The 22,440-nt window shown below is 37.6% G+C and overlaps 4 protein-coding genes across 4 annotated transcripts; all 4 read right to left on the reverse strand.

The window, feature by feature from the left end:
* Positions 1-729: 729 nt before the first annotated feature.
* On the reverse strand, positions 730-2,028 carry LOC309480028 (transcription factor HES-5-like). Its single transcript, XM_082144376.1, has 2 exons — positions 1,888-2,028; positions 730-1,773 (listed from the first exon to the last, which is right to left on the reverse strand). The coding sequence occupies exons 1-2, from the start codon at positions 1,945-1,947 to the stop codon at positions 1,381-1,383; spliced, it is 453 nt and encodes a 150-aa protein (XP_082000502.1). The 5' UTR covers positions 1,948-2,028; the 3' UTR covers positions 730-1,380.
* A 7,672-nt stretch (positions 2,029-9,700) lies between these two features.
* LOC309480272 (transcription factor HES-5-like) lies at positions 9,701-10,264 on the reverse strand (the record flags this gene model as incomplete). Its single annotated transcript, XM_082144684.1, has 2 exons — positions 9,701-10,093; positions 10,208-10,264. The coding sequence occupies 2 exons, from the start codon at positions 10,262-10,264 to the stop codon at positions 9,701-9,703; spliced, it is 450 nt and encodes a 149-aa protein (XP_082000810.1).
* Positions 10,265-13,764: 3,500 nt separating this feature from the next.
* Positions 13,765-15,172, reverse strand: LOC309481462 (transcription factor HES-5-like). The gene is made up of 2 exons (XM_082146370.1): positions 15,043-15,172; positions 13,765-14,928 (listed from the first exon to the last, which is right to left on the reverse strand). Exons 1-2 carry the CDS (start codon positions 15,100-15,102, stop codon positions 14,536-14,538), a joined length of 453 nt encoding a protein of 150 aa, XP_082002496.1. The 5' UTR covers positions 15,103-15,172; the 3' UTR covers positions 13,765-14,535.
* Positions 15,173-18,334: 3,162 nt separating this feature from the next.
* On the reverse strand, positions 18,335-19,946 carry LOC309480047 (transcription factor HES-5-like). Its single transcript, XM_082144410.1, has 2 exons — positions 19,839-19,946; positions 18,335-19,724 (listed from the first exon to the last, which is right to left on the reverse strand). Exons 1-2 carry the CDS (start codon positions 19,896-19,898, stop codon positions 19,332-19,334), a joined length of 453 nt encoding a protein of 150 aa, XP_082000536.1. The 5' UTR covers positions 19,899-19,946; the 3' UTR covers positions 18,335-19,331.
* Between the last annotated feature and the right edge of the window lie 2,494 nt (positions 19,947-22,440).

A 22,440-nucleotide genomic window follows, 5' to 3' on the forward strand; every position in this document is an offset into this window, starting at 1 on the left:
TAGTGAACTAAAAGGCAGCAGTTCTCTTTTCAATTTCAAGAACATAAAGAAACAAAACACTCAGGAATAACCATAGATATGGGAATAACCACTCAGGGACTTAATCAAAGAAACAAGACACAGCTGACATGACTAACGAGAAAATGACTAATACAGCTGAACTGAAATCCTAATCAAGGTGTCCTTGGCAACTAATTAGTGGTGAGAAGGAAAGCAGGAACCAATCAAAATACCAACTGAAAATCCAAACATGAACTGAATCGTGTCAGTTGGTAAAACAGTGTACATGGTTTTTTGGGTTTTTTTTTTTGTAAATAAAACAAAGATTATTGGATTATATTTTATAAGTAAATGCCATTTCAGTTTTTCTATGCAAAAACTCATGTTTAATTCATTGTGTTACTTGTCATTTCATTTGAATTATTTGTGAAATTTACTAGTGACTTCTTAGTGAAAATTGTTTCAAAGTAAATCCCAAAAAAAATTTTTTTTTCTCAGTGTAGCTAATTATGACTAGACCTGAATAGAGACACTATGAACTTTCTTATGAATCTGAATTGAACATGCATAATCTATAAGTATATTTATTCGTAAAGGTATTTGAATCACCATGAAGTACAAACTGACTAAACAGCCATTTGAATGTGTGCAAATGTGCTGATTTATGTTGTGTGTTAATTGGACAAGGAATTCAGTGACACCAACAGATATAGGCAGAAAATATTCACATTTATTTTCAAGTTTAACTTCAATATGAAGTAATGCACAGAAGATATACCTTCAGAGAAGGAAAGAACTTGACTTAGAAAGTAAAGAATATAAGTCAATCACTAACAGTGACAATATTCAACTGCCCTTTACAGGGGAAATGTGTCATTCATGTAAACACATGCAAACATTAAAAACAATCATTTGTGCTTACAACACACAATTAAATCTTTCAGAATGAAGAAATACTTCTCATATAACAAGAGAAGCATTAGATGTATTTCAGTCAATAGAAATATAAATAAAAAGCTTTCAATGAAAGCAGAGTCGTCATCCTTTAGATGTAAGAGAGAATAAACCCAATATGGGTGAAAGACCTACAAGAGTTCAAACGTCTGAATCAGACTTTAACATTTCTGTGACCAAATACTTTGAATCTCATTTTTCACGAATGTAATAATCATTTTACACAGCAAATGATTCTGTACATTCTGATCAGATATTGCTGGTCACACAGTTTCAATAAAACAGCAACTTTCTCTGAAAGCAGATTAAAGATCCTGCAGAATCTGCAGAGGCGGAAATCAATTCCTACATTAGAATTACAGTCCATGCCAAATCTCAGACTGGCATTCTGAATTCTGTCTGATAAATCATACGGTCCTGGTGGCTCTACCAGGGTCTCCAGAGCGCCAGAGTTTCCTCTTTGCTGCTGCTCTTTGCGTCTGGTGAATGGAGCTGATGAGTGTTGTTCTCTGTGGACGGCTGCATGTGCAGGAAGTGCTTCAGAAGTCTTCTGTGGGACTGAGTCTGCACTGGACACTGAGACAGGAAGTTGACGGCCTCCTGCACACATCTGGAGTGTCCGTCATGAGCTGCAGTAGAGCAGCCTGAGGGATTCTGGGAGCGTCTCAAGAAATCAAGCGTCATCTCCAGGATATCAGCTTTCTCCTGTCTGGAGTCGGGCTGTTGCTTTAGGAACTCTTGACCCAGAAGAGACTTGAGCTTCTCAATGCTGCTGTTGATCCGTTCCCTGCGGATCTTCTCCACTATTGGCTTTCTCAGCTGAGGAAACATTAAGAACGTGCATTTAGAAACACTCATCCATCAGTCATATAGTTCACATTTCATAAGAATACATGATTTAGTAGAGTCAGGTGTGAAATGTTGAATGTTTACCTTGTTTGTGAGTGGAAGTTGTTCTCTGCTGATGATTGATCCAGTGATTGTAGGAGCCATGGCTGTGTGTCTTGTGTTCAGTTCTCTGTTAGGATCAGATCTGAGCTGTGCTGAACTCCCTCTCCTCGCTCCTCTATTTATACTCCCAAATCTCCATATGAATGTGTGAGTCTGGAGTTTGCTGGAGGTTCTCACAGTCTGCAGCCAATGGGAACGTTCGAAAGTCTCAATGGGGCCGAGGGCCGCCACATGCTAAATGACATGCATATTGCCCAGGAAACAATGAGCACATCTCAAGGGAGCAGGTGGAGGGGTGGGTGTTGAGGATGGAGAGTGTGTGAGAAAGTGGAGACCCCTCGTTTAAAGCTTTGCTTGTTGTCTGACATTGGGGTCATTTATTGACAAAGCACGTGCCATGAGTATCTTTTTAGTGTAATTTAGATGTCAATTTTCAATATAAACCAGATGTATGTCGATACCTGGGGGCATTTGGGGGTACTTGAAAAGATTTCGGTTTTTCCTTGCTAAATAATGAATACAATATACAATATAACATAACTCATAATTTCTAATATATATACATATTAACTTTAATAATATTAGTGACTTTAATATTATTAACAATAATGCTAAATAATATCAACCATTATGAATTCATATAGGAACACATTTCTGTTTTGTGCTGATAAAGTGATAATTGAGCCTTACGGGCTTTAAGGGTACATTACCATTCAAAAGTTTGTGATCAGTAAGATTTTTTTAAAAGAATTAATACTCTTAATCAGCAAAGATGCAATAAATTGGTCAAAAGAGATAAAGACATTTATATTGTTACAAAACATTTCTTTCAAATAAATGCTGTTCTTTTGAACTTTCTATTTGTTGTCACGGACACTAATTTCTTTCAGCTGTGCACTCATTAGTCACCATCATCAACACTTGTATACATGTTCAGTTCAGTGTCGTCTATGTTAAGTGTGTGTTGCTCTCCGTTTGCCATTCTGTTGGATCTGCTGGAAATTTACGGTGAACGTGATGTCACCAAGTACCACATGTTCCTGGATCAACATCTTTGTTGATCCTGGAACAACTTTCCAATCAACCAATCAGATCTGAGGGACAAGTTTAGAGTTTATGTCAAGTTTAGGCTTAGAACCAGGGTGAGGTGCTTCAACATCTGATTTTAGGGAAAAGTCATGGGTAGGGTTAGGTTTAGGGGTAGGGATAGGGTAGGACTAAATGTTGGGACAGGAATGTTATTCCAGGATCAACAAAATATGTTGATCCAGGAACATGTCTTACTTGGCAAAATCACAGTGACCGAAATTTACATAGGATAACCATAATTTGTAATGGCAGTTTCAATGTAACAAAACATTATCTAGTTCAGTCTTTTTCTATGTTTTATATACAGTCATGTGAAAAAGAAAGGACACCCTTTAGAATTTTATAGTTTTACATATCAGAACATAATAAAAACCATCTGGTCATTATCAGGTTTTAAAATTTTGTAAATACAATCTCAGATGAACAACAACACATGATATATTACACTGTATCATCTATTGAAAAAAAAATAAAGGCAAAATGTAAAGGCCATGGGTTACAAACTAAGTACACCTTATGATTCAATTGCTTGTATTGCCACTTTTAGCAGCAACAAATTGAAGGAATTGTTTTCTGTATGACAGTATCATTCTCTCGCATCATTCAGGAGGAATTTTGGCCCGCTTTTCTCTACAACGTTGCTTCAGTTCATTGAGGTTTGTGGGCATCTGTTTATGCACAGCTCTTTTAAGGTCCTGCTAAAATATTTCAGTTGAGTTGAGGTCTGGACTTTGACTGGGCCAGTGCAACACCTTGATTCTTTTCTTTTTCAGCCATTCTGCTGTAGATTTGCTGGTGTGCTTTAGTTTCGGCCAAGCTTTAGCTGTCGGACAGATGGCCTCACATTAGACTCTAGAATACTTTGGTATACAGAGGAGTTCATGTCAACTCAAAGACTGCAAGATGCCCAGGTCCTGTGCTGCAAAACAAGCCCAAATCCCAAATCCAGTGTGATGGACAGTTTGCATGAGGTGTTTGTGCTGATATGCTGAGGTCGCTTTTCGCCAAACGTGGCGCTGTGCATTATGGCCAAACATCTCCACTTTGGTCTCGTCTGTCCAAAGGACATTGATCCAGAAGTCTTGAGGTTTGTTCAGATGCAACTTTGCAAACCTAAGCTGTTCTGCCATGTTCCTTTTAGAGAGAAGAAGCTTTCTCTTGCAACCCTTCCCAACATGCCATACTTGTCCCGTCCTTTTTTAATTGTACTGTCATGAACTTTAACATTTAACATGTTTATTGAGGCCTGTAGAGTCGATGAAGTTCTTGGGTGTTGTGGGATTTCTCTGAGCAGTGCACAGTCTAACCTTGGGGTGAATTTGCTGGGACGTTCACTCCTGGGAAGATTGGCAGTTGTCTTGAATTTTTTTCACTTGTGTATAATCTTCTTCACTGTAGAATGATGGACTTCAAATTGTTTGGAAATGGCTGTATAACCCTTCTCAGATTGATGGCAGCAACAATTGCTTCTATAAGATTGTTGATGTCTTTCCTCCTTGTCATTGTGTTAACACACACCTGAATGCTCCTGACCAACAAACTGCCAAAACTTCTGCTTTTAGAGTTGGTCACACTTCCTGATGATCAGTTAATCAAAGGCATTTGATTAGCAGCGTCCGACTGCTACTTACCCTCTTAATTCCTATGGAAGCAGTAAGGGTGTACTTAGTTTGTCACACATGGCTTTTCAATTTTGGCCTAGTTTTGTTAAATAAATAATGACACTGTGTAATATGTTGTGTTGTTGTTAATCTGAGGATATATATATCTAATTTTAAGACCCAATTTTGAAGTTCATATGGTCATATGCTGAATTGTTCTCAATGAAATACTTTTGTTGAGTTGTATGCAGGCACGTGCACACATAGACATCAAAGGGGGCTTGAGCACCTGCCCTTTTTATTCCTGGAGAGAAAGTGCCCTTTTTTCTGGGGTGTTTTTTTAATTTTTTTTAATTTTTAATTTTTTTAAAATAATATATATTCCTGTTTGCGCACAGCTTCCCTGTCAAACAAATATATTTATTGAAGAATAGTATATCTAAATATCAGGTCAGGAGTTCTTAAGCGCACATCGGCACACATCATAACACACCTGCAGGCAGCAGCAGCCCCTCCCAGCAGTGTTTTTCTTGGCTTGTGCTGAGGTGAGTGGCGCTGGCGATGAACAAACGATTAAACTACCAGTGCCTCGAAATTCGAGGCACTGGTCGAGGCTCGAATTTACTGCTGATTAGCCAAAGACAAATATAGTTAACCTGTGTTTTGCTAGCTTGCATGCCTCATGAGCTACTAGACTAGCTAATGTGTAAGGGATAATCGCTATACATTATCCCGCTTATTACATGGCTAGTTGGCTACCTACCAAATAAATAATTAATTTGACACAAAATATTGATTTAAAAGGGAGTTTATTGATTTAAACCAGATTGTATTGCTTCCGCTAAAGAAAATAGTACGCTCCGTCTCTACGGTTAGAATCCTGTGAGTCCATAGCAACGCTCTGTTTTTCATGGCAACGGTGTGTTATACTCCGCACAGCGGTCTGTTATGTAAGGAATAATTGACGACAGGTTCGCGTCGTGACCGCATTACCACCTCGGGTGTGCATTATTTTTCTAATAATTCAACGGCCTGAAGTCAATTATTCCGCTTATACTACAGTTACCACACCTCGAAACATTGTTCAGATTATGTATTTCAAGACGTTTGTAAAGTTTTTGTCATTAAAACGCTCTTGTATGTAGGACTAATTTCTTACGCATCTAATCCCATGCCTCCGTTGCTAATTCCAAAACGTCATTTCAGAGTTAGTAACGGAGGTTTGAGCCGCTGATAGCAGACTAATGCTGGGGACACACGACTAGCTGACACATTCTCTGACTGTTTTCATCGACTGCAGCAGATTTTAAACACCGACTTTGAACACAGACTGAACGCGCTGAACACGCGTTTGGGCATGATCAGTCATATAAGTATCAAATTACATTCATAACCGGCCTTAAAGTGTGTTCCCGGCTTTATGCAGTTATTAATGCAGTTATTAGAGAGAGATGTTGCAATAATGAGACAGAAAAGCATGTGCGTCAATATTATTAGGCTATTTATTAATTAATTCAATTCGTTTTAATGAATTCGTTAATTCTTTTTTTCTTTCTATTATTGACAGATGACAGTAGACTAGCCAAATAAATGAAACCCAAAGCCCTTTTAACAAGTAGGCCTATCAATAATTATTTATTTGTTAAATTATCTGCAATAAAAATCCGTGCTGCAGGACTATCCATTTATTTAGCCTATATTCAGTTTAATTTTCTATTGATTATAGATAGGACTTTATAGTTTATTTATTCAAATTAAACTGCATGTTTCTATTGATTGTGAAGCTAGACATTGAAAATTGCAGATCAAGCGCATGGGGCGAAATGCTTTTTCTTGTTATGATTTGTATCCGATTTTCCGTTATTACAGTTGACTACGCGAAGTGATATGGAACTGTAATGCGGTCGAGACCTGCCTGGAACTACTTTAGCCGTGCGTTTCCCTGAAAATAATGCACACCTTAGAACGTTCGTCAACCAATCAGATTCAAGCATTCAACGGCCCTGTAGTATAAGTAAGGAATAATTGACGACAGGCCGTTGAATTATTAGAAAAATAATGCACACCCGAGGTGGTAATGCGGTCACGACGCGAAGCGGAGTGGCCGTTACACCTCGGGTGTGCATTATTTTTCTAATAATTCAACGGCCTGAAGTCAATTATTCCGCTTATACTACAGTTACCACACCTCGAAACATTGTTCAGATTATGTATTTCAAGACGTTTGTAAAGTTTTTGTCATTAAAACGCTCTTGTATGTAGGACTAATTTCTTACGCATCTAATCCCATGCCTCCGTTGCTAATTCCAAAACGTCATTTCAGAGTTAGTAACGGAGGTTTGAGCCGCTGATAGCAGACTAATGCTGGGGACACACGACTAGCTGACACATTCTCTGACTGTTTTCATCGACTGCAGCAGATTTTAAACACCGACTTTGAACACAGACTGAACGCGCTGAACACGCGTTTGGGCATGATCAGTCATATAAGTATCAAATTACATTCATAACCGGCCTTAAAGTGTGTTCCCGGCTTTATGCAGTTATTAATGCAGTTATTAGAGAGAGATGTTGCAATAATGAGACAGAAAAGCATGTGCGTCAATATTATTAGGCTATTTATTAATTAATTCAATTCGTTTTAATGAATTCGTTAATTCTTTTTTTCTTTCTATTATTGACAGATGACAGTAGACTAGCCAAATAAATGAAACCCGAAGCCCTTTTAACAAGTAGGCCTATCAATAATTATTTATTTGTTAAATTATCTGCAATAAAAATCCGTGCTGCAGGACTATCCATTTATTTAGCCTATATTCAGTTTAATTTTCTATTGATTATAGATAGGACTTTATAGTTTATTTATTCAAATTAAACTGCATGTTTCTATTGATTGTGAAGCTAGACATTGAAAATTGCAGATCAAGCGCATGGGGCGAAATGCTTTTTCTTGTTATGATTTGTATCCGATTTTCCGTTATTACAGTTGACTACGCGAAGTGATATGGAACTGTAATGCGGTCGAGACCTGCCTGGAACTACTTTAGCCGTGCGTTTCCCTGAAAATAATGCACACCTTAGAACGTTCGTCAACCAATCAGATTCAAGCATTCAACGGCCCTGTAGTATAACAAGCAATAACACACCGCATTCTACACTGGAATTCAACCAAGCCATGTAATAAAATAAGTTAGTAATAACATTTATTTTTGTATTTTGTCAATCATTTTTGCAGTGATTTTTTCAGTAAAGTTAACAAAATAGCAGCAACAGCCCTCTTCAGTTTAGAGTGAATATTTGTGTTGATTTTAAAGTGTTATGTATTCTGATAACACCAAAATAATTAAAATGATGTAGTGCCTTGTGCAAAAATAAACAAATTATTAGTAAAACACGCCCCTCTGCTTGATGCAGTTATTTAGGTTATTCTAAATATATACTTGAAACTAGGAGCATAGAAAATGTTTTCAAAACATGCACATTGTGGAATAGTTTCCTTTGCTGCTCTATAAACCTAGTGAATACTAATATAAGGAGACCATGGTTTCTGTGTGAATGGATTATTTTGTAGACATCTTTTGAAAATTAAACAATTGCGTGAGTTTGAGGAAGATAAAATGAATTAACTTTTTGAATTTTTTTTTTTAAAGGAAGTCAGAGTTGCTTTAATATATATACTTTTTTTTTGTTTAAAAAAAAAAAACGTAATTATGAGAAGTGCCCTTTATTTCACTTGAGCCCCTGCCCCTCAAAATGTCTGTGCACGTCCCTGGTTGTATGAATGGGAAAACTAAAAAATTTGCTTTACAGCTTCACCCCCATCAGTCAGGGCTTCTTTCAGAGACACTCCTCTTCTGTCTCCTTATCAGTGGATATTGATTTGTGATGGATTTTGTGTTACTAATCAAACAAAAACAAATTTTTGTGTAAGACTCTACAGTATGAGCTGTACCTTCATGGAAAAAAATGACAGATTTTTCAGATTATGATAATATTTTAACAACACATCATCTTCCACGTCCATTTCCTACAGCTCAAGTTTAGGAGTGTAAAGTTATTTAAACACTCCCAACAGTGAAATACTGATCAGTAAGCTTTTGGAGAATTTGATACAAAATATAAAAAAATACATTTTGAGTTTCTGACAAAACTATTCATAGATACTTAACTACATTAAAAATATGTATGATGTATAGAGTTAAATTAAACAGAACACTGGACAAGAACATTGATTGTACAATTTATTTTGTCAAAAGCAATATGATTACTGTTCTTGATGCGAGAAAATCTGACAATGAACATTTGCTTCAGCTTTGAAGGACATTCATGCCTTAAAGTAATAAAGCAGTAACATATTAGGTCCATGCATCTTTTCACAATTGTGAAGAACTCATGGTAGAATGTTTGTACTTCCCTTGAACGAGGAAGAAATGAACAATGTCACAGACATTTAAAATTAAATTAGTAATCAAAGACAGTGCAATGTGCAATGCAAGATACCTTCAGAGAAGGAAAGCACTTGACTTTGAAAGTAAAGAATAGAAGTCAATCACTAACAGTGACAATATTCAACTGCCCTTTACAGGGGAAATGTCTCATTCATGTAAACACATGCAAACATTAAAAACAATCATTTGTGCTTACAACACACAATTAAATCTTTCAAATGAAGAAATATTTCTCATTTAACAAGAGAAGCATTAGATGTATTTCAGTCAATAGAAATATAAATAAAAAGCTTTCAGTCAATGAAAGCAGAGTCGTCATCCTTTAGATGCAAGAGAGAATAAACCCAATATGGGTGAAAGACCTACAAGAGTTCAAACGTCTGAATCAGACTTTAACATTTCTGTGACCAAATACTTTGAATCTCATTTTTCACGAATGTAATAATCATTTTACACAGCAAATGATTCTGTACATTCTGATCAGATATTGCTGGTCACACAGTTTCAATAAAACAGCAACTTTCTCTGAAAGCAGATTAAAGATCCTGCAGAATCTGCAGAGGCGGAAATCAATTCCTACATTAGAATTACAGTCCATGCCAAATCTCAGACTGGCATTCTGAATTCTGTCTGATAAATCATACGGTCCTGGTGGCTCTACCAGGGTCTCCAGAGCGCCAGAGTTTCCTCTTTGCTGCTGCTCTTTGCGTCTGGTGAATGGAGCTGATGAGTGTTGTTCTCTGTGGACGGCTGCATGTGCAGGAAGTGCTTCAGAAGTCTTCTGTGGGACTGAGTCTGCACTGGACACTGAGACAGGAAGTTGACGGCCTCCTGCACACATCTGGAGTGTCCGTCATGAGCTGCAGTAGAGCAGCCTGAGGGATTTTGGGAGCGTCTCAAGAAATCAAGCGTCATCTCCAGGATATCGGCTTTCTCCTGTCTGGAGTCAGGCTGTTGCTTTAGGAACTCTTGACCCAGAAGAGACTTGAGCTTCTCAATGCTGCTGTTGATCCGTTCTCTGCGGATCTTCTCCACTATTGGCTTTCTCAGCTGAGGAAACATTAAGAACGTGCATTTAGAAACACTCATCCATCAGTCATATAGTTCACATTTCATAAGAATACATGATTTAGTAGAGTCAGGTGTGAAATGTTGAATGTTTACCTTTGTGAGTGGAAGTTGTTCTCTGCTGATGATTGATCCAGTGATTGTAGGAGCCATGGCTGTGTGTCTTGTGTTCAGTTCTCTGTTAGGATCAGATCTGAGCTGTGCTGAACTCCCTCTCCTCGCTCCTCTATTTATACTCCCAAATCTCCATATGAATGTGTGAGTCTGGAGTTTGCTGGAGGTTCTCACAGTCTGCAGCCAATGGGAGCGTTCGAAAGGCTCAATGGGGCCGAGGGCCGCCACATGCTAAATGACATGCATATTTCCCAGGAAACAATGAGCACATCTCAAGGGAGCAGGTGGAGGGGTGGGTGTTGAGGATGGAGAGTGTGTGAGAAAGTGGAGACCCCTCGTTTAAAGCTTTGCTTGTTGTCTGACATTGGGGTCATTTATTGACAAAGCACGTGCCATGAGTATCTTTTTAGTGTAATTTAGATGTCAATTTTCAATATAAACCAGATGTATGTCGATACCTGGGGGCATGTGGGGGTACTTGAATTTTTTTTTGTTTTTTTCCTTGCTAAATAATTAATACAATATACAATATAACATAACTCATAATTTCTAATATATATATATATATATATATATATATATATATATATATATATATATATATATTAACTTTAATAATATTAGTGACTTTAATATTATTAACAATAATGATAAATAATATCAACCATTATGAATTAATATAGGAACACATTTCTGTTTTGTGTTGATAAAGTGATAATTGAGCCTTACGGGCTTTAAGGGTACATTACCATTAAAAAGTTTGTGATCAGTAAGATTTTTTTTGAAAGAATTAATACTCTTAATCAGCAAAGATGCAATAAATTGGTCAAAAGAGATAGTAAAGACATTTATATTGTTACAAAACATTTCTTTCAAATAAATGCTGTTCTTTTGAACTTTCTATTTGTTGTCACGGACACTAATTTCTTTCAACTGTGCACTCATTAGTCACCATCATCAACACTTGTATACATGTTCAGTTCAGTGTCGTCTATGTTAAGTGTGTGTGTTGCTCTCCGTTTGCCATTCTGTTGGATCTGCTGGAAATTTACGGTGAACGTGATGTCACCAAGTACCACATGTTCCTGGATCAACATCTTTGTTGATCCTGGAACAACTTTCCAATCAACCAATCAGATCTGAGGGACAAGTTTAGAGTTTATGTCAAGTTTAGGCTTAGAACCAGGGTGAGGTGCTTCAACATCTGATTTTAGGGAAAAGTCATGGGTAGGGTTAGGTTTAGGGGTAGGGATAGGGTAGGACTAAATGTTGGGACAGGAATGTTATTCCAGGATCAACAAAATATGTTGATCCAGGAACATGTCTTACTTTGCAAAATCACAGTGACCGAAATTTACATAGGATAACCATAATTTGAAATGGCAGTTTCAATGTAACAAAACATTATCTAGTTCAGTCTTTTTCTATGTTTTATATACAGTCATGTGAAAAAGAAAGGACATCCTTTAGAATTTTATAGTTTTACATATCAGAACATAATAAAAACCATCTGGTCATTATCAGGTTTTAAAATTTTGTAAATACAATCTCAGATGAACAACAACACATGATATATTACACTGTATCATCTATTGAAAAAAAATAAAGGCAAAATGTAAAGGCCATGGGTTACAAACTAAGTACACCTTATGATTCAATTGCTTGTATTGCCACTTTTAGCAGCAACAAATTGAAGGAATTGTTTTCTGTATGACAGTATCATTCTCTCGCATCATTCAGGAGGAATTTTGGCCCGCTTTTCTCTACAACGTTGCTTGCAGTTCATTGAGGTTTGTGGGCATCTGTTTATGCACAGCTCTTTTAAGGTCCTGCTAAAATATTTCAGTTGAGTTGAGGTCTGGACTTTGACTGGGCCAGTGCAACACCTTGATTCTTTTCTTTTTCAGCCATTCTGCTGTAGATTTGCTGGTGTGCTTTAGTTTCGGCCAAGCTTTAGCTGTCGGACAGATGGCCTCACATTAGACTCTAGAATACTTTGGTATACAGAGGAGTTCATGGTCAACTCAAAGACTGCAAGATGCCCAGGTCCTGTGCTGCAAAACAAGCCCAAATCCCAAATCCAGTGTGATGGACAGTTTGCATGAGGTGTTTGTGCTGATATGCTGAGGTCGCTTTTCGCCAAACGTGGCGCTGTGCATTATGGCCAAACATCTCCACTTTGGTCTCGTCTGTCCAAAGGACATTGATCCAGAAGTCTTGAGGTTTGTTCAGATGCAACTTTGCAAACCTAAGCTGTTCTGCCATGTTCTTTTTAGAGAGAAGAAGCTTTCTCTTGCAACCCTTCCAAACATGCCATACTTGTCCCGTCCTTTTTTAATTGTACTGTCATGAACTTTAACATTTAACATGTTTATTGAGGCCTGTAGAGTCGATGAAGTTCTTGGGTGTTGTGGGATTTCTCTGAGCAGTGCACAGTCTAACCTTGGGGTGAATTTGCTGGGACGTCCACTCCTGGGAAGATTGGCAGTTGTCTTGAATTTTTTTCACTTGTGTATAATCTTCTTCACTGTAGAATGATGGACTTCAAATTGTTTGGAAATGGCTGTATAACCCTTCTCAGACTGATGGCAGCAACAATTGCTTCTATAAGATTGTTGATGTCTTTCCTCCTTGTCATTGTGTTAACACACACCTGAATGCTCCTGACCAACAAACTGCCAAAACTTCTGCTTTTAGAGTTGGTCACACTTCCTGATGATCAGTTAATCAAAGGCATTTGATTAGCACCGTCCGACTGCTACTTACCCTCTTAATTCCTATGGAAGCCGTAAGGGTGTACTTAGTTTGTCACACATGGCTTTTCAATTTTGGCCTAGTTTTGTTAAATAAATAATGACACTGTGTAATATGTTGTGTTGTTGTTAATCTGAGGATATATATATCTAATTTTAAGACCCAATTTTGAAGTTCATATGGTCATATGCTGAATTGTTCTCAATGAAATACTTTTGTTGAGTTGTATGAATGGGAAAACTAAAAAATTTGCTTTACAGCTTCACCCCCATCAGTCAGGGCTTCTTTCAGAGACACTCTTCTTCTGTCTCCTTATCAGTGGATACTGATTTGTGATGGATTTTGTGTTACTAATCAAACAAAAACAAATTTTTGTGTAAGACTCTACAGTATGAGCTGTACCTGCATGGAAAAAAATGTCAGATTTTTCAGATTATGATAATATTTTAACAACACATCATCTTCCACGTCCATTTCCTACAGCTCAAGTTTAGGAGTGTAAAGTTATTTAAACACTCCCAACAGTGAAATACTGATCAGTAAGCTTTTGGAGAATTTGATACAAAATATAAAAAAATACATTTTGAGTTTCTGACAAAACTATTCATAGATACTTAACTACATTAAAAATATGTATGATGTATAGAGTTAAATTAAACAGAACACTGGACAAGAACATTGATTGTACAATTTATTTTGTCAAAAGCAATATGATTACTGTTCTTGATGCGAACAAATCTGACAATGAACATTTGCTTCAGCTTTGAAGGACATTCATGCCTTAAAGTAATAAAGCAGTAACATATTAGGTCCATGCATCTTTTCACAATTGTGAAGAACTCATGGTAGAATGTTTGTACTTCCCTTGAACGAGGAAGAAATGAACAATGTCACAGACATTTAAAATTAAATTAGTAATCAAAGACAGTGCAATGTGCAATGCAAGATACCTTCAGAGAAGGAAAGAACTTGACTTTGAAAGTAAAGAATAGAAGTCAATCACTAACAGTGACAATATTCAACTGCCCTTTACAGGGGAAATGTGTCATTCATGTAAACACATGCAAACATTAAAAAACAATCATTTGTGCTTACAACACACAATTAAATCTTTCAAATGAAGAAATACTACTCTTATAACAAGAGAAGCATTAGATGTATTTCAGTCAATAGAAATATAAATAAAAAGCTTTCAGTCAATGAAAGCAGAGTCGTCATCCTTTAGATGCAAGAGAGAATAAACCCAATATGGGTGAAAGACCTACAAGAGTTCAAACGTCTGAATCAGACTTTAACATTTCTGTGACCAAATACTTTGAATCTCATTTTTCACGAATGTAATAATCATTTTACACAGCAAATGATTCTGTACATTCTGATCAGATATTGCTGGTCACACAGTTTCAATAAAACAGCAACTTTCTCTGAAAGCAGATTAAAGATCCTGCAGAATCTGCAGAGGCGGAAATCAATTCCTACATTAGAATTACAGTCCATGCCAAATCTCAGACTGGCATTCTGAATTCTGTCTGATAAATCATACGGTCCTGGTGGCTCTACCAGGGTCTCCAGAGCGCCAGAGTTTCCTCTTTGCTGCTGCTCTTTGCGTCTGGTGAATGGAGCTGATGAGTGTTGTTCTCTGTGGACGGCTGCATGTGCAGGAAGTGCTTCAGAAGTCTTCTGTGGGACTGAGTCTGCACTGGACACTGAGACAGGAAGTTGACGGCCTCCTGCACACATCTGGAGTGTCCGTCATGAGCTGCAGTAGAGCAGCCTGAGGGATTCTGGGAGCATCTCAAGAAATCAAGCGTCATCTCCAGGATATCGGCTTTCTCCTGTCTGGAGTCGGGCTGTTGCTTTAGGAACTCTTGACCCAGAAGAGACTTGAGCTTCTCAATGCTGCTGTTGATACGTTCTCTGCGGATCTTCTCCACTATTGGCTTTCTCAGCTGAGGAAACATTAAGAACGTGCATTTAGAAACACTCATCCATCAGTCATATAGTTCACATTTCATAAGAATACATGATTTAGTAGAGTCAGGTGTGAAATGTTGAATGTTTACCTTGTTTGTGAGTGGAAGTTGTTCTCTGCTGATGATTGATCCAGTGATTGTAGGAGCCATGGCTGTGTGTCTTGTGTTCAGTTCTCTGTTAGGATCAGATCTGAGCTGTGCTGAACTCCCTCTCCTCGCTCCTCCATTTATACTCCCAAATCTCCATATGAATGTGTGAGTCTGGAGTTTGCTAGAGGTTCTCACAGTCTGCAGCCAATGGGAGCGTTCGAAAGGCTCAATGGGGCCGAGGGCCGCCACATGCTAAATGACATGCATATTGCTCAGGAAACAATGAGCACATCTCAAGGGAGCAGGTGGAGGGGTGGGTGTTGAGGATGGAGAGTGTGTGAGAAAGTGGAGACCCCTCGTTTAAAGCTTTGCTTGTTGTCTGACATTGGGGTCATTTATTGACAAAGCACGTGCCATGAGTATCTTTTTAGTGTAATTTAGATGTCAATTTTCAATATAAACCAGATGTATGTCGATACCTGTGGGCATGTGGGGGTACTTGAATTTTTTTTGTTTTTTCCTTGCTAAATAATTAATACAATATACAATATAACATAACTCATAATTTCTAATACATATATATATATATATATATATATATAAACTTTAATAATATTAGTGACTTTAATATTATTAACAATAATGATAAATAATATCAACCATTATGAATTAATATAGGAACACATTTCTGTTTTGTGTTGATAAAGTGATAATTGAGCCTTACTGATGGGGCTTTAAGGGTACATAACCATTCAAAAGTTTGTGATCAGTAAGATTTTTGGTCAAAAGAGATAGTAAAGACATTTATATTGTTACAAAACAATTCTTTCAAATAAATGCTGTTCTTTTGAACTTTCTATTTGTTGTCACGGACACTAATTTCTTTCAGCTGTGCACTCATTAGTCACCATCATCAACACTTGTATACATGTTCAGTTCAGTGTCGTCTATGTTAAGTGTGTGTGTTGCTCTCCGTTTGCCATTCTGTTGGATCTGCTGGAAATTTACGGTGAACGTGATGTCACCAAGTACCAAATGTTCCTGGATCAACATCTTTGTTAATCCTGGAACAACTTTCCAATCAACCAATCAGATCTGAGGGACAAGTTTACAGTTTATGTCAAGTTTAGGCTTAGAACCAGGGTGAGGTGCTTCAACATCAGTGTTATTCACCTACCATTTCCCTCTGATTTTAGGGTTAGGTTTAGGGGTAGGGATAGGGTAGGACTAAATGTTGGGACAGGAATGTTATTCCAGAATCAACAAAATATGTTGATCCAGGAACATGTCTTACTTTGCAAAATCACGGTGACCGGAATTTACATAGGATAACCATAATTTGAAATGGCAGTTTCAATGTAACAAAACATTATCTAGTTCAGTCTTTTTCTATGTTTTATATACAGTCATGTGAAAAAGAAAGGACACCCTTTAGAATTTTATAGTTTTACATATCAGAACATAATAAAAACCATCTGGTCATTATCAGGTTTTAAAATTCTGTAAATACAATCTCAGATGAACAACAACACATGATATATTACACTGTGTCATCTATTGAAAAAAAATAAAGGCAAAATGTAAAGGCCATGGGTTACAAACTAAGTACACCTTATGATTCAATTGCTTGTATTGCCACTTTTAGCAGCAACAAATTGAAGGAATTGTTTTCTGTATGACAGTTTCATTCTCTCGCATCATTCAGGAGGAATTTTGGCCCGCTTTTCTCTACAACGTTGCTTCAGTTCATTGAGGTTTGTGGGCATCTGTTTATGCACAGCTCTTTTAAGGTCCTGCTAAAATATTTCAGTTGAGTTGAGGTCTGGACTTTGACTGGGCCAGTGCAACACCTTGATTCTTTTCTTTTTCAGACTTTCTGCTGTAGATTTGCTGGTGTGCTTTAGTTTCGGCCAAGCTTTAGCTGTCGGACAGATGGCCTCACATTTGACTCTAGCATACTTTGGTATACAGAGGAGTTCATGGTCAACTCAAAGACTGCAAGATGTCCAGGTCCTGTGCTGCAAAACAAGCCCAAATCCCAAATCCAGTGTGATGGACAGTTTGCATGAGGTGTTTGTGCTGATATGCTGAGGTCGCTTTTCGCCAAACGTGGCGCTGTGCATTATGGCCAAACATCTCCACTTTGGTCTCGTCTGTCCAAAGGACATTGATCCAGAAGTCTTGAGGTTTGTTCAGATGCAACTTTGCAAACCTAAGCTGTTCTGCCATGTTCCTTTTAGAGAGAAGAAGCTTTCTCTTGCAACCCTTCCCAACATGCCATACTTGTCCCGTCCTTTTTTAATTGTACTGTCATGAACTTTAACATTTAACATGTTTATTGAGGCCTGTAGAGTCGATGAAGTTCTTGGGTGTTGTGGGATTTCTCTGAGCAGTGCACAGTCTAACCTTGGGGTGAATTTGCTGGGACGTTCACTCCTGGGAAGATTGGCAGTTGTCTTGAATTTTTTTCACTTGTGTATAATCTTCTTCACTGTAGAATGATGGACTTCAAATTGTTTGGAAATGGCTGTATAACCCTTCTCAGATTGATGGCGGCAACACTTGCTTCTATAAGATTGTTGATGTCTTTCCTCCTTGTCATTGTGTTAACACACACCTGAATGCTCCTGACCAACAAACTGCCAAAACTTCTGCTTTTATCGAGTTGGTCACACTTCCTGATGATCAGTTAATCAAAGGCATTTGATTAGCAGCGTCCGACTGCTACTTACCCTCTTAATTCCTATGGAAGCCGTAAGGGTGTACTTAGTTTGTCACACATGGCTTTTCAATTTTGGCCTAGTTTTGTTAAATAAATAATATCACTGTGTAATATGTTGTGTTGTTGTTAATCTGAGGTTTTATACCTAATTTTAAGACCCGCTTTTGAAGTTCATATGCTGAATTGTTCTCAATGAAATACTTTTGTTGAGTTGTATGAATGGGAAAACTAAAAAATGAGGTCTCATTACAGCTTCACCCCCATCAGTCAGAGCTTCTTTCAGAGACACTCCTCTTCTGTCTCCTTATCAGTGGATATTGATTTGTGATGGATTTTGTGTTACTAATCAAACAAAAACCAATTTTTGTGTAAGACTCTACAGTATGAGCTGTACCTGCATGGAAAAAAATGTCAGATTTTTCAGATTATGATAATATTTTAACAACACATCATCTTCCACGTCCAAAATGCTGATTTCAGGTCAAGTTTTATGGCTCAAGTTTAGGAGTATAAAGTTATTTAAACACTCCCAACAGTGAAATACTGATCAGTAAGCTTTTGGAGAATTTGATACAAAATATAAAATAATGCATTTTGAGTTTTTGACAAAACTATTCATAGATACTTAACTATATTAAAAATATGTATGATGTATAGAGTTAAATTAAACAGAACACTGGACAAGAACATTGATTGTACAATTTATTTTGTCAAAAGCAATATGATTACTGTTCTTGATGCGAGAAAATCTGACAATGAACATTTGCTTCAGCTTTGAAGGACATTCATGCCTTAAAGTAATAAAGCAGTAACATATTAGGTCCATGCATCTTTTCACAATTGTGAAGAACTCATGGTAGAATGTTTGTACTTCCCTTGAACGAGGAAGAAATGAACAATGTCACAGACATTTAAAATTCAATTAGTAATCAAAGACAGTGCAATGTGCAATGCGAGATACCTTCAGAGAAGGAAAGAACTTGACTTTGAAAGTAAAGAATAGAAGTCAATCACTAACAGTGACAATATTCAACTGCCCTTTACAGGGGAAATGTGTCATTCATGTAAACACATGCAAACATTAAAAAACAATCATTTGTGCTTACAACACACAATTAAATCTTTCAAATGAAGAAATACTACTCTTATAACAAGAGAAGCATTAGATGTATTTCAGTCAATAGAAATATAAATAAAAAGCTTTCAGTCAATGAAAGCAGAGTCGTCATCCTTTAGATGCAAGAGAGAATAAACCCAATATGGGTGAAAGACCTACAAGAGTTCAAACGTCTGAATCAGACTTTAACATTTCTGTGACCAAATACTTTGAATCTCATTTTTCACGAATGTAATAATCATTTTACACAGCAAATGATTCTGTACATTCTGATCAGATATTGCTGGTCACACAGTTTCAATAAAACAGCAACTTTCTCTGAAAGCAGATTAAAGATCCTGCAGAATCTGCAGAGGCGGAAATCAATTCCTACATTAGAATTACAGTCCATGCCAAATCTCAGACTGGCATTCTGAATTCTGTCTGATAAATCATACGGTCCTGGTGGCTCTACCAGGGTCTCCAGAGCGCCAGAGTTTCCTCTTTGCTGCTGCTCTTTGCGTCTGGTGAATGGAGCTGATGAGTGTTGTTCTCTGTGGACGGCTGCATGTGCAGGAAGTGCTTCAGAAGTCTTCTGTGGGACTGAGTCTGCACTGGACACTGAGACAGGAAGTTGACGGCCTCCTGCACACATCTGGAGTGTCCGTCACGAGCTGCAGTAGAGCAGCCTGAGGGATTCTGGGAGCGTCTCAAGAAATCAAGCGTCATCTCCAGGATATCGGCTTTCTCCTGTCTGGAGTCGGGCTGTTGCTTTAGGAACTCTTGACCCAGAAAAGACTTGAGCTTCTCAATGCTGCTGTTGATCCGTTCTCTGCGGATCTTCTCCACTATTGGCTTTCTCAGCTGAGGAAACATTAAGAACGTGCATTTAGAAACACTCATCCATCAGTCATATAGTTCACATTTCATAAGAATACATGATTTAGTAGAGTCAGGTGTGAAATGTTGAATGCTTACCTTGTTTGTGAGTGGAAGTTGTTCTCTGCTGATGATTGATCCAGTGATTGTAGGAGCCATGGCTGTGTGTCTTGTGTTCAGTTCTCTGTTAGGATCAGATCTGAGCTGTGCTGAACTCCCTCTCCTCGCTCCTCCATTTATACTCCCAAATCTCCATATGAATGTGTGAGTCTGGAGTTTGCTAGAGGTTCTCACAGTCTGCAGCCAATGGGAGCGTTCGAAAGGCTCAATGGGGCCGAGGGCCGCCACATGCTAAATGACATGCATATTGCTCAGGAAACAATGAGCACATCTCAAGGGAGCAGGTGGAGGGGTGGGTGTTGAGGATGGAGAGTGTGTGAGAAAGTGGAGACCCCTCGTTTAAAGCTTTGCTTGTTGTCTGACATTGGGGTCATTTATTGACAAAGCACGTGCCATGAGTATCTTTTTAGTGTAATTTAGATGTCAATTTTCAATATAAACCAGATGTATGTCGATACCTGGGGGCATGTGGGGGTACTTGAATTTTTTTTGTTTTTTCCTTGCTAAATAATTAATACAATATAACATAACTCATAATTTCTAATACATATATATATATATATATATATATATATATATATATATATATATTAACTTTAATAATATTAGTGACTTTAATATTATTAACAATAATGATAAATAATATCAACCATTATGAATTAATATAGGAACATTTCTGTTTTGTGTTGATAAAGTAATAATTGAGCCTTACTGATGGGGCTTTAAGGGTACATTACCATTCAAAAGTTTGTGATCAGTAAGATTTTTTTTGAAAGAATTAATACTCTTAATCAGCAAAGATGCAATAAATTGGTCAAAAGAGATAGTAAAGACATTTATATTGTTACAAAACATTTCTTTCAAATAAATGCTGTTCTTTTGAACTTTCTATTTGTTGTCACGGACACTAATTTCTTTCAGCTGTGCACTCATTAGTCACCATCATCAACACTTGTATACATGTTCAGTTCAGTGTCGTCTATGTTAAGTGTGTGTGTTGCTCTCCGTTTGCCATTCTGTTGGATCTGCTGGAAATTTACGGTGAACGTGATGTCACCAAGTACCAAATGTTCCTGGATCAACATCTTTGTTAATCCTGGAACAACTTTCCAATCAACCAATCAGATCTGAGGGACAAGTTTACAGTTTATGTCAAGTTTAGGCTTAGAACCAGGGTGAGGTGCTTCAACATCAGTGTTATTCACCTACCATTTCCTTCTGATTTTAGGGTTAGGTTTAGGGGTAGGGATAGGGTAGGACTAAATGTTGGGACAGGAATGTTATTCCAGAATCAACAAAATATGTTGATCCAGGAACATGTCTTACTTTGCAAAATCACGGTGACCGAAATTTACATAGGATAACCATAATTTGAAATGGCAGTTTCAATGTAACAAAACATTATCTAGATCAGTCTTTTTCTATGTTTTATATACAGTCATGTGAAAAAGAAAGGACACCCTTTAGAATTTTATAGTTTTACATATCAGAACATAATAAAAACCATCTGGTCATTATCAGGTTTTAAAATTCTGTAAATACAATCTCAGATGAACAACAACACATGATATATTACACTGTATCATCTATTGAAAAAAAATAAAGGCAAAATGTAAAGGCCATGGGTGACAAACTAAGTACACCTTATGATTCAATTGCTTGTATTGCCACTTTTAGCAGCAACAAATTGAAGGAATTGTTTTCTGTATGACAGTTTCATTCTCTCGCATCATTCAGGAGGAATTTTGGCCCGCTTTTCTCTACAACGTTGCTTCAGTTCATTGAGGTTTGTGGGCATCTGTTTATGCACAGCTCTTTTAAGGTCCTGCTAAAATATTTCAGTTGAGTTGAGGTCTGGACTTTGACTGGGCCAGTGCAACACCTTGATTCTTTTCTTTTTCAGACTTTCTGCTGTAGATTTGCTGGTGTGCTTGGGATCATTATCCTGTTGAATGGCTCAGTTTCGGCCAAGCTTTAGCTGTCGGACAGATGGCCTCACATTTGACTCTAGAATACTTTGGTATACAGAGGAGTTCATGGTCAACTCAAAGACTGCAAGATGTCCAGGTCCTGTGCTGCAAAACAAGCCCAAATCCCAAATCCAGTGTGATGGACAGTTTGCATGAGGTGTTTGTGCTGATATGCTGAGGTCGCTTTTCGCCAAACGTGGCGCTGTGCATTATGGCCAAACATCTCCACTTTGGTCTCGTCTGTCAAAAGGACATTCTTTCAGAAGTCTTGAGGTTTGTTCAGATGCAACTTTGCAAACCTAAGCTGTTCTGCCATGTTCTTTTTAGAGAGAAGAAGCTTTCTCTTGCAACCCTTCCCAACATCCCATACTTGTCCCGTCCTTTTTTAATTGTACTGTCATGAACTTTAACATTTAACATGTTTATTGAGGCCTGTAGAGTCGATGAAGTTATTGGGTGTTGTGGGATTTCTCTGAGCAGTGCACAGTCTAACCTTGGGGTGAATTTGCTGGGACGTCGACTCCTGGGAAGATTGGCAGTTGTCTTGAATTTTTTTCACTTGTGTATAATCTTCTTCACTGTAGAATGATGGACTTCAAATTGTTTGGAAA

Source organism: Leuciscus leuciscus (assembly GCF_965113295.1).
Source record: "Leuciscus leuciscus genome assembly, chromosome: 18".
NCBI lineage: Eukaryota > Metazoa > Chordata > Actinopteri > Cypriniformes > Leuciscidae > Leuciscus > Leuciscus leuciscus.

Excerpts from the sequence above, each read along its gene's own strand:
- LOC309480028 (XM_082144376.1), bottom strand. The coding sequence starts at position 1,947 with ATGGCTCCTACAATCACTGGATCAATCATCAGCAGAGAACAACTTCCA. Across the intron at positions 1,774-1,887 it reads AACTTCCACTCACAAACAAG|CTGAGAAAGCCAATAGTGGA; the intron begins GTAAACATTCAA and ends ATGTTTCCTCAG.
- LOC309481462 (XM_082146370.1), bottom strand. The coding sequence starts at position 15,102 with ATGGCTCCTACAATCACTGGATCAATCATCAGCAGAGAACAACTTCCA. Across the intron at positions 14,929-15,042 it reads AACTTCCACTCACAAACAAG|CTGAGAAAGCCAATAGTGGA; the intron begins GTAAACATTCAA and ends ATGTTTCCTCAG.
- LOC309480047 (XM_082144410.1), bottom strand. The coding sequence starts at position 19,898 with ATGGCTCCTACAATCACTGGATCAATCATCAGCAGAGAACAACTTCCA. Across the intron at positions 19,725-19,838 it reads AACTTCCACTCACAAACAAG|CTGAGAAAGCCAATAGTGGA; the intron begins GTAAGCATTCAA and ends ATGTTTCCTCAG.